Source organism: Nematolebias whitei, chromosome 23 (assembly GCF_014905685.2).
Source record: "Nematolebias whitei isolate Nwh7 chromosome 23, NemWhi1, whole genome shotgun sequence".
In the NCBI taxonomy this organism is placed as follows: Eukaryota; Metazoa; Chordata; class Actinopteri; order Cyprinodontiformes; family Rivulidae; genus Nematolebias; species Nematolebias whitei.
This window is the reverse complement of record NC_056520.1, coordinates 416,514-427,507: the sequence shown is the minus strand read 5'-3', so window position 1 is coordinate 427,507 and position 10,994 is coordinate 416,514. Positions and strand designations below refer to the sequence as shown.

The window sequence follows — 10,994 nt, the reverse complement described above, 5'->3', positions numbered from 1 at the left end:
ACCACACGTGGACTATAGAAACCACACGTGGACTATAGAAACCACACTTGGACACACATGGACTATAGAAACCACACGTGGACTATAGAAACCACATTCAGGACAAGGATTTTGATGTTTTTGTGCCTTCCAGAGACTTGGCATCAGCCACACGGCTCATGTCCTGCTGGACACAAATGTCTCCAGGGAGCAGGGAGTTCAGGTTGTGGCGGTGGTCTTGCTGTCATTTTTAAAGATCATTTGGACCTTCCGCCTGTGACTCGGTGAGTTCTGCTTCTTTGAGTGTTTGGCTTTTTCCTCCAGACTCAATGAAGTGCTCCTCATTTATAGACCTCCTAAATCTCAACCTTTTTTCCTGAGGCGTCTGAGACTGTCGATGTTCTGTTTAACATACTCGTACTCGGATCTCAACATTCATGTTGATACACCTACTAATCCGCTAGCTGCTGAATGCCTTCAGCTCTTGGACTGTATGGACTTGGGACAACATGTCGAGCTTCCAACACGTTCTCGTGGTCACACCCTGGACTTGGACATTACAAACTCTCTGACTGCATCATCATCTCTGCAGATGACATGAGTGTATCTACCTGGAGCTTCCTTTCCTGGACAGTTGCATCAAATGATCTCTTTTAGACATCTGAAAAAACATGAACTCTGAACTTCTAGCAGCTGATCTTAAGCTCCTCGTTCCTGTCTCCCAGCTTCCCTCAGTGCGGTGAACTTGTACAACATCAGCCCACCGTGCTCCTGACAGAGGTGAGGGAAATGAAGTCGAGTGCTTGAGAGATTCTTCTGGTCTGCTAGCTCATCTGGAGCATCGTAAGATGTAAGCCAGGTCCCTGGAAGACTCTTGACCTTTATTTTACTCCTGTAATCTCCAACAACCCTGGTAACTCCAAAATACTGTTGTCCACCATCACTCACTGACTCCACTAATGATCTTTGTAATAATTTTATCTCCGTTTATCCAAAACAAGAAAAAAATCATCCGTCCCCTCTTCAGCCCCGGTACTCTCTCTGGCTGTAAATAAACAGCCTGGGAACCCTCCCCCTTCGGTTCTTTCCCAGAGGTCTGTGAAGGAGTTGAGGCCTCTGTCGGGACCATGAAACCTCCATGTGCTGTTGACCCCTGGTCAAGGCTAACGTTGCCCTTCTGTCCTCTGATCACCACCATGATTGTTTCCTTTAACCGTGTCCACGTGTGCGCGTGGCAGCGGCTGAATCCATGCCCCTGCTGCTGGAGTGCGCTCGGGTCCGAGGGCCGGAGTACCTCACCCAGATGTGGCACTTCATGTGCGACACGCTCATCAAGGCCATCGGCACAGAGCCCGACTCGGACGTCCTGTCGGAGATCATGCACTCCTTCGCCAAGGTAAACCAAGAACCTTGAATCCCTGAAGGCGACTCGGGGTCCCTGAAGGCGACTCGGGGTCCCTGAAGGCATCTCGGCTGCATGGAAGCGGCGTTCACTGACTGACTGTGTTTCAGTGCGTGGAGCTGATGGGAGACGGCTGCCTGAACAACGAGCACTTTGAGGAGCTGGGCGGGATCCTGAAGGCCAAGCTGGAGGAGCACTTCAAGAACCAGGAGCTCCGACAAGGTAACCCCCCCCACACACACACAGCCAACGTGTAAAACTGTCTCGGTGCTAACCGCTCGCTCTCCACAGCAAAGAGGCAGGACGAGGACTACGACGAGCAGGTGGAGGAGTCTCTGCAGGACGAGGTGAGGACCGGTGGGTTCTCCGTCAGACGGTGAAGAAACCGGTTTTAGTTTTAATTTTTGTTTCCAGGACGAGAACGACGTGTACATCCTGACCAAAGTGTCGGACATCCTGCACTCCGTGTTCAGCAGCTACAAGGAGAAGGTCCTGCCGTGGTTCGAGCAGCTGCTGCAGCTCATTGTCCAGCTCATCGTAAGTCCCCGCCCGCTCTGGGAGAACCCGCTCCTGCTCCGGACCCGAACTGACCCGAGTGTCCCGCTTGTCCTCAGAGTCCCAGCAGGCCGTGGGCCGACCGGCAGTGGGGTCTGTGCATCTTCGACGACGTGGTGGAGCACTGCAGCCCCTCCTCCTTCAAGTACGCTGAGTACTTCCTGCGGCCGATGCTGCAGTCGCTGTGCGACTCGAGCCCCGAGGTCCGGCAGGCGGCGGCCTACGGCGTCGGCGTCATGGCTCAGTTCGGTGGAGACAACTACCGCCCTTTCTGCACAGGTAGACGCCGCTCATCGTCGGTTTGCTGCTCTCGGAGCGCCGCTTCACCTCCTGGCTTTCCTGTTTCAGAGGCGCTCCCGATGCTGGTCGGAGTCATCCAGGCGGCCGACGCGCAGTCGGAGAACATCAACGCCACGGAGAACTGCATCTCTGCCGTTGGGAAGCTCATGAGGTTCCGGCCTGAGTGCGTCAATGTCGGCGAGGTGCTTCCTCACTGGCTCGGCTGGCTGCCACTCAAAGAAGACAAGGAGGAGGCCGTGCACACGTTCGACTTCCTGTGCGACCTCATCGAAAGGTAGGCCTGGCTCCTCCCCCTCGCCCCAAACGGTTTCCTGTGTTCCTGACGTCGCTCCTGTCCCGCAGCAACAACCCCATCGTCCTCGGGCCGGACAACTCCAACCTTCCCAAGGTCTTCCTCATCATCGCCGACGGCGTCGCCAACGAGTCCGTCAAGAGCGAAGACGCGTGCAGCAAGCGCCTCGCCAACGTCGTCCGTCAGGTTCAGGTGAGCGGCGGCGTTTGGAGAGCGGAACTGAATGAACACTGCAAGACGGCAGCTAAAAGCTACATTTGGTTGAAAGTTAAACGAGGGTTTGTTGTTCCCTGCAGGCGTCGGCCGGGTTGTGGACTCAGTGCGTTTCGTCGCTCAACGAGACGCAGCAGAAAGCCATCCAGGACCTTCTGAACGCCGCCTGAACCCCCCAGCCCAAACGCTCCCCCTCCACACACACCTCCCTGCTCTGATCTGTAGCGGCTTCACCCCATACCCCCGCCCCCCCATCACCTCCTCAGCATATCTGAAGCAGACTGGGGGGGCAGGTGGACACAGCTGACGGAGGACATTGGGTTCTGTATTTAAGGAGTCGGCGTTGTCTTCTATCTGGACGTTTCTCTCAAACCATTCACCGACCACTGACTTCTCTCTGTCTGGGTTCGACAGGACTATCAAAGGTGCCCCCACCCCCCTCATGCAACACATTGGACTGGCTCAAAGGAGGGGGGAGGGGCAGACATTTTGTGGCCTGAGCTGCTAAAAAGGTGCACGTGCACCCTGGGCAATCCCTGCCCGTCTCCTGTGAATTTTATTTTTTGTTCCATGTTCCCAGTGTTACCTGGGGGGTCACGGCCTCCGTCTGCCACAGTTCTGGGGGGTTTGTTTCAGAGTAACGGCATGTTTCAGTGGCTCACTCTTAAAAAATCTTCATACTGTAGTTGTGTTAAGTTGCCTGGGCGGGTTGAAGCGGAGCTCACAGGAAGTGGAACGCTTCAGGCTCCGCCCCTTCCTCCCCCCTCAAAGACTCTGACCTGTGGTCGCTCGCAGCCTCGGTGCGAGACGAGCTGGAGCTACGTGATCATAAAGTGCCACCTTAAACTCGACGTCTTGGTTTTTAACCCTTTGCAGTCGTCTTGCAGAAATGACATGGAATCGGAGAAAAACCAACAATAAAAACACGTTTGAGAAAAGTTCTGCTTTTTGATTTGAAACCTAAAAAATGGCTCCTCCTGTCAGTCGTGCACCTGATGTTGCTAAAAGAACAGAAATGGCTTGAGTCAGCACTTCCAACAGGGACAAACCTGAGGGAGACCAAGGTTGTGGCAGGGGAGACTTGTATGGGAGGGTGACGAGGACTTGCACCCATTGGTGAGAAGGATGGCTGAACACTGCCTGACCCCCCCCCCCCCCCTCCACACACCTCCCTGCTCCTGGTTAGGGAGGTGGTTAAAGATGAGGCTTGTTAAAGATGGGAATGGTAATGTTCTAACAAGTGAGTGGTGGGAAGATGGAGGGAGAACTTTGAGGAGTTAATGAATGAAGAGAAAGAAGAGATCATAGAAACTGTGGACCAGGAAGTGGGAAAGATTTGGTGAGGGTGAAGTCCAGAAAGCTCTGAAAAGAATGAAGGGGAAGACGTTAGGACCTGATGACCAGAGGTTTGGAAATGTCTTGGAGAGGTGGAGGTATGCACTTGAAAGAAGAGGATGGAGAAGATTAGTAGAGATCATCAGAGATCAGCACAGGTTGATCAACTGGGAGATAGGAGGCCAGACTGAGATGGGTTGGACATGTCCAGAGGAGGGACAGTGGGTTGGACATGTCCAGAGGAGGGACAGTGGGTATATTGGTATAAGGATGTTAGACGTGCAGGTGCAGGAAAAAGACATAAGTTGTATGGATGCAGTTGGAGGATGTGGAGGTAGTTGGACACCTAGAGAGGACAGAGATGGAGGACTCACTGTGGTGGCCCTTGAAGGGGAAAAGAAGAAATGTCTTATGGAAGGAGTCATTTACGGTGGCCTTGTCCACCAGAGTCCTCTGACTAAACATTTGAAGGAACTAAACCTTCTTGTTTAGTTTAACAAGGTGTCCACTGTCCATCTGATTCTCGGCATCGGGGACAATAAACTCGTTGGGTTTGAACCAATCACCTGCCAGCTGAGCTTCAGAAGAGTCTTTGAGACGTTGATAAAAAAAAACGTCACAACGAATCAAACAAAAACTTTTATTCAGTTTTTAAAGTGTGATCGACTAAGAGCAGCTAAAAACGATCTGTATGAGGTGATCATTAGTTCGGCTACGTTCAACCTAAAGGCAGATGCAGCTCAAATCTTTTTCTCCTTCCAGTGACCTGTATCGGATTTATTTGACTGAACGTGTTTTAATGAATCCGACCCAGGTCTTAAATAATGTGGTCCTGAATCGGATCCAGGAGGAACGCCTCCACCCAAGTATTGACAATGCCAGCCTCGTGCGGTTTAAATCGTATTACTCCGCACGTCTTGAAGTCCAGTTGCTTCGTATTCTTATGTCTGGAACGACGACGGATGCTCCAGCAGCGGCTGATGCTAACATTAGCATCTGACCGCATCAACGTTTACCTTCAGTGTAACTAACGCTGAACCACGCATGCTAACGTGTTAGCGTGATGTCACGATCTCCTCAGATCTGACCAATCGTATCCGAGCTGGAGGGCCTGCGGGGTGAACGTAGCCTCAGCCTTCTGAGGACCAACATGCTTTATTAGATCTACAACAGGTTTCACTTGAAGCTTTCTGTGGAAACATTTATCCCTTTTTTTTTTTACAAATTCACAAAACGTACACGACCCTCCTGACCACGGAGATTAAAACTCCCGAACTTGAAGTTCCTCCGACTCAAAGACGCTGAAGTTAAAACGTAGAGGAGATTTAGCTGAACTCAGACCAGCTGGGCTCTTGGGTCAGGACACGGGGCCTTCGGCGTCGATCAGTAGCAGGAAGTGAAACCGTTCTTCTGTAACGCGGACCAGAAGTTCTACTGAAGCGTGTCCACGAAGGCGTCGAACTCGTCGATGTTCTTCTCGTAGGCGCGCAGCTTCTCCGGCAGCGAGTCCTGCGGACGGACGACACAAACGTTAGCGTGTTTGTTTTTGTTGTCGGAGCAGAAGTTCGGCTCGGCGCACCAGGTCGTCGGCCATTGACTGCGAGCTGGCGTTGAGGGAGAGGCTGGCGAGCTGCGGCGGGTTCTGGAACTCGCGGTAGAACGTGCCCAGGTCCATCGGCATCAGGTCGTCTTTGGAAAAGGCCGGGCGCTGCAGGCGGAGACACGGCTGTCAACGACCGAACAGACGATGAGCTTTTTGTCTTTCGGCGCCTCGGTACTCACAAAGTCGACCATGACGAAGTCGTCCTGCGGCGCCGACCCGTCTGAGCCCTGAGAGTGGAGGCTGACCTGCAGGGGGGACCGGCAGGGGGGCGAGTCCGGGGGGCGGACCTGAACACAAAACAAACAAACTGACACGGCCTCGAGAGACACGAGCCGGAGGTCAACGGATCTGACCGTACCATCGGGTCGCTCTCCTCAGAGTCCAGTCCTCGAGGAGCGAAGGCGGCGAACGGCAGGTCCAGACTGCCCGCGGTTACCTAGGCAACCATAGAGTCAGGTCGCTGTACACCTGGAGAGAGCCGGTTGTTGTTGTTTACCTGTGTGCTGGGCTTGTTGACAAACGCTCCGACCTTCCTCCTGAACGCCATGAGGGACTCCACCGGGTCAGAGGGGGAGAGGCTCCGCCCCTCGCCGCTCTGCAGCAGGACGTCTTCATCACCGCTGAGAGAGACGACAACTTCAACCAAAACAACAACAACAAACAAAACAACGACGAGACGCATTCTGAGGAAATGCAAGTCGAACGCTAAAAGCTAAACTTAGCCTAACAAACTAGCAGAACAGTGGCTAAAAGCTACAATTAGCCAAACTGTTAATACAAGCTAAATACTAAAAACAGCAGATAAAAACCATAGCTGAAAGCTAAATATAACAAGCTAAAAGCTACAATTAGCTAAACTTGGCGAGAAACTGTTAATTAGAAAAGCAAATTTTAGAATTAGCAGAAGAGTGGCTAAAAGCTACATTAATCAAAACGTTCATAGAAACAGCACTGCAGGACAGCAGCTGAAAGCTAAAGCCATCAAACCAGTGGATGACAGTTAACTGGATTTAATTGTTTTTTAATCCGACAGAATCTCATTTCACGTGCATGAGAGCAAAAAAATGTGAATAAAGTTCCAAAAACTTAACAGCTAAAAGTCCTAGCTGTCGTGTCCTGAATGAGCTGAACGCTCCGACACCTGAAGCAGCCGAACGTACGTGGGGAAACTATTTATATTTTTACGTTTCAGTGAATGAACGTTAGCGTGTGACGGACGTGAGGAGACCTCCACCTGCTGCTCGGAGTGTTAGCGGCGTGCTCCACAGTCAGCTGAACTTCGGCTCCGTGCGGCGGCTGAGGAGCCCCGCCTTCTTTCCCAGCGTGCAGCACCTGAACAGGACAGACGTCGGTTAGATTCCTGCTCTGGCTTCAACAGAACGAGCCGAACGGACGTCGTCGGTCACCTGGTTGGAGAACTCCGCGGCTGCTCCTGAAGCGGCGGGCGGGTACGACAGCCGGGAGGCGTACAGCTGCGGACACACAGAGGAGGCGTTAACCGCAGGCTCGAGCGCCGACGGGTCAACTGCGAGCACAGACTCACATTGTGAGTGACAAGTCCGAGAGCCAATGGGAGCTGCAGACTGTCCAGGGGGAGGGGCTTAGACAGTTTGGAAGGAGAGGGGCTCAGAGTGCACACACACTGCCGCACACATGCACACGCACACAGACGTCACAACGAGGAGAGAAGAGAGCGAAAAGATAAACGAGCGTAAAAACAGACGAGAAGAGCGGGAGGGGCGTTAGTTTTTAATACCTGAGAGGGAGGAGAGGTGGAGAAGGAGGTGGTGCAGACTTCCTGCGAGTCCTGAACTCCAGCGAACGCTCCTCCGTCCTCCTCCTCCCGGGCTCTGAGGGAGGAAACAACGTTAACAAATTTAAAAGGTTGGAGTGCGAGCGCTCGTGCGGAGCTACCTGAAGATGCAGGGATGGCCCAGGTTGGCGGGTCGCTGGCTGCTGCAGGGAGGGTCCACGAAGTGATCCACGATGATCCCCATGATGGGGGCGGTCCTTTCAAACTGCCTGCAGGGAGGGGGCGGGGCATCAGCATAGAGCTCTGCTCTGACGGCCATTTTAAAACGGACGCTCACCTGCTGGACATGAACGCCAGGTTGACGCGGTAAGCGCAGGACAGCGTGACGGTCCCGATGGGGGTCCCCACGACGCCGACGCGCACCGTCTGGAAGCCTTCGGACGCAGCACACCAAACCAGATCATAAGAAAACCAGGTCATAGGTCTGGGCTTTTCAAGTGGTGGTCCGGGGGCCAAACCAGGCCCACCGTGAGCTCGGTTCGGCCCAGCATTTTTAATTCAAACCAGATTTTAAACCGTAAAACAAACTTCATGACAACTGCTGGACGTCCAGCCCCTGAGCAGTTCACTTGAACAGCCCTGCTATAGGTTGTGTCAGACAAATATCACAGGGATTAAAGAGTAACATTACCTTCACCTAGTCCGCCCAGCTGCACTTCTCCAAAGTAAATCCTGCAACAGGACGCAGCGTTCAGACGCAGATCTTTGACACTTCGATGGACCAGATGCACGGCTCACCTGTACAAGATGACGTAGTCGTGGCCCTGGTTCCTGGACAGCTTATAGGCGGGCGTGACTCTGGTGATGGCCAGCAGAGACTTCAGCAGCACGGACAGACGGTTATAAACCGTGTAGGACACCTTGATGTCCTTCTCACACCTGCAGGAGCAGAAAACATTCAGAACAGCAGCCGAAACGAGTTCAGAACAAGGCGATGTCGTCTGCAAACAGTGGAACCTAAAACAAGCTGCTCACTTTTCGTTCATCTCCAGGCACCACGTCTCTAACTCCATGGAGTCGCCCTGCGCCAAGAAAAACAGACGTCAAGAAGGACTAGGCCTGTCACCATAACACATGTTGCTGGGCGATTAATTGTCTCAGAAATTATCACGATGCACGATAATATTGTTTGAAATTTGACAATTAGTAATTATTGTCAAATTTAAGAAGAAATGTTAGTTTATTTTTGACCACTGGATGGCAGTATAACAATTTGAACTGAAGGATGGATAGTGAGGGAGCAAGCAGCGTGTCTCTCTAAGAAAAATGGGAGGGAGGCTCCTTGACGTGACATGGGTTGTCTCTCTTTGGTTCTCAAAATGGCAGACGCTCAGTGTGGTTTGAGCTCTTCAGCATTTTTCACACAAAGCTTTTAATAAAAAATCAGTAAACAAGTTCTCAGCTTCTTTTTGCTGAGCAACAAAACTTTTTACACGAAGGCACGAGTTTCAACCGTGAATTTTGGAGCTTTAACAAGACGGAGGTTTTTTCCCCCGAGGTCGGCCTGTTAGCTCGTAGCTTAGCTTCTCAGTTTAGCTGCTTTTAACGATTCAAAAATGCAATTTGCGATCGTTAAAATAGGTTTTAAAGAGAAAGGGACGGGTCAGTGAAGAACCTGAGTTGAGCCTTTTGTCCTCCAATGTCTTCAGGAGAAAGAGACACGAAGAAACGATGAAGCTGATAAATGAAAATGAGGTCGATAATTGTCATTTATCATGCGATTAATTGATTTATCGTTTATCGCGACAGGCCTAAGAAGGTAACAACCCTCTGGAGATCCATGTAAAGCAAGTTCAAGTCGTTCTAACCTCTGATGTTTTCAGGGAGATCTCGACGCACATGGACCGGCCGACGCCCGGCAGCTGACCGGCCAGCGCCTTCTTGGCCTCATGAGTGACCTCTGGGATGTCTTTGATGGCCAAATTAAACTGGAAGGAAGCAAAAGACTCAAGTTTAACTATTTTACAGCCTCGCTGAACGTTGAAAACAAACGCTGCCTTACCCAGTCGGAGCCGGTGGGCGACGAAGACGAGCGCGTGCAGATCTTCTCTCCGAGGCGGGCTTGGACTATCACCTGGACGGTCTGAAGACAAAGATGAGCGTGAAGCGCGGTCGTGTTTCCATCCAGAATCGAACACGACGACAAACCAAGAGCTGCTTCTTACCATCCATCCATCCATTATCTTTACCCGTTTATTCCATTTTGGGTCACTGGTGCCCATGTCCAGCAATCACTGTGCGAGAGGCGGGGGACACCCTGGACGGGTCGCAAGTCCATCGCAGGGACACATAGAGACAAACAACCATTCACACTCACTCACACCTAGGGACAATTTAGAGTTACCAATCAGTCTAACATGCATGTTTTTGGTCTGTGGGAGGAAACCGGAGCACCCGGAGAAAACCCACGCATGCACGGAGAGAACATGCAAACTCCACCCAGAAAGGTCCCTGGACCGGGGTTTGAACCAGGGACCTGCTCGCTGAGAGGCAGTAGCTCTACCAGCTGCACCACCGTGCTGCCCCGCTGCTTCTTACCTTCAGGGCGAAAAACTTGATGAACTTGTCCAAGTCCTTCTTGTCCTGTGGACTCAGGTCCATGTCGTCACCTGTAATCAGACGGACGGATCAATGACTCCTAAACAGTCCCATTAAATATGTGTGTGAAGTCGAAAACTGTTCAATTCAGGAGCATACAAAACTTGACTGAGCAAGTGACAAATCAGAGCCAAACATGACGCAAATAATGCACGTGTTTGAGGGAAATCCGTTTCTCATCAGAATATTTCAACATGAGCAGAGTCAAAAAACTCATCACGGTTGTTGAGTCGTAGCGGATCAAACGGGCCTCTGTTAATCAAAGATAAAAGCGTGTACATGACATTTATGATGACAAGATGTCGGTTATTAGATGTTGCTATCAAGAATAAAGTCACAACTTGGACATTTCAGGGATAATTCCTGTTTGTTGACAGCTCCGAGCTGCTGCAGGACTGACGCTGCTCAACTAGCATGTGGCTAACGTTAGCCGGCTAGCTAAATAACGTAATACTTTGCACATACACAAATAACAGTAAAACTTACATAAGCTGTCCTCGTAACGACGAGCCTTTAATAAAATACAGAGATATTTGATAAAATGACGCACCGCAGTCTTATCTATACATATTCATGCGTAAATTTGACATCCAGAAAACGACGTCAGCAGAGGCTGCGCTACTTCTCTGTTTACCTTCTCCACGTAGACGTGTTTGTGTCGCTGCGATTCCACTGTCGCACTTTCGTTAAAGTGTTCTTATTCATTTCCTAAATTGTTTGAAAAATTATAATAATCTCAAAGTACATTATGTAAATTTTAAAAAATGACTTAGTTAACAGGGGGAATCTACATGTACAGCAAAAATAACTTATTTGATTTTACGTATCGAATCTGTGAGAAAGCAAAACATTACGTCAGAGGCCGTTCCGTTTTATATATATATATATATATATATATATATAT

The 10,994-nt window shown here is 50.9% G+C and overlaps 2 protein-coding genes across 3 annotated transcripts in view; one reads left to right on the top strand and one right to left on the bottom strand.

Annotated features, from left to right (window-relative positions):
- Window positions 1-3,679, top strand: part of kpnb3 (karyopherin (importin) beta 3) — a 12,747-nt gene extending 9,068 nt beyond the window's left edge. The window contains exons 19-26 of one of the 2 annotated variants that reach the window (XM_037696570.1): window positions 1,203-1,375; window positions 1,492-1,603; window positions 1,673-1,728; window positions 1,796-1,890; window positions 2,118-2,215; window positions 2,285-2,510; window positions 2,579-2,720; window positions 2,825-3,679. In XM_037696570.1, the coding sequence (XP_037552498.1) occupies window positions 1,203-1,375; window positions 1,492-1,603; window positions 1,673-1,728; window positions 1,796-1,890; window positions 2,118-2,215; window positions 2,285-2,510; window positions 2,579-2,720; window positions 2,825-2,911 (989 nt within the window). In that variant the 3' untranslated portion in view covers window positions 2,912-3,679. Of the gene's footprint in view, window positions 1-1,202; window positions 1,376-1,491; window positions 1,604-1,672; window positions 1,729-1,795; window positions 1,919-1,995; window positions 2,216-2,284; window positions 2,511-2,578; window positions 2,721-2,824 lie in introns of both variants that reach the window. The other variant, XM_037696569.1, reaches the window with a different exon arrangement.
- Window positions 3,680-4,770: 1,091 nt separating this feature from the next.
- atg13 (ATG13 autophagy related 13 homolog (S. cerevisiae)) lies at window positions 4,771-10,755 on the bottom strand. The gene is made up of 19 exons (XM_037696526.1): window positions 10,725-10,755; window positions 10,577-10,601; window positions 10,031-10,101; window positions 9,495-9,575; window positions 9,301-9,420; window positions 8,468-8,514; window positions 8,231-8,371; window positions 8,124-8,164; window positions 7,770-7,866; window positions 7,594-7,701; window positions 7,436-7,529; window positions 7,223-7,321; window positions 7,086-7,151; window positions 6,914-7,011; window positions 6,176-6,299; window positions 6,038-6,115; window positions 5,859-5,966; window positions 5,656-5,784; window positions 4,771-5,585 (listed from the first exon to the last, which is right to left on the bottom strand). Exons 3-19 carry the CDS (start codon window positions 10,091-10,093, stop codon window positions 5,508-5,510), a joined length of 1,572 nt encoding a protein of 523 aa, XP_037552454.1. The 5' UTR covers window positions 10,094-10,101; window positions 10,577-10,601; window positions 10,725-10,755; the 3' UTR covers window positions 4,771-5,507.
- Window positions 10,756-10,994: the final 239 nt, after the last annotated feature.

Coding starts and splice junctions, on each gene's coding strand:
- atg13 (XM_037696526.1), bottom strand. CDS start 10,093: ATGGACCTGAGTCCACAGGACAAGAAGGACTTGGACAAGTTCATCAAG. Junction 7,867..8,123: donor GCTGGGCGGACTAGGTGAAG/GTAATGTTACTC, acceptor CTGCGTCCGAAG/GCTTCCAGACGGTGCGCGTC. Junction 7,530..7,593: donor GGCCATCCCTGCATCTTCAG/GTAGCTCCGCAC, acceptor TTCCTCCCTCAG/AGCCCGGGAGGAGGAGGACG.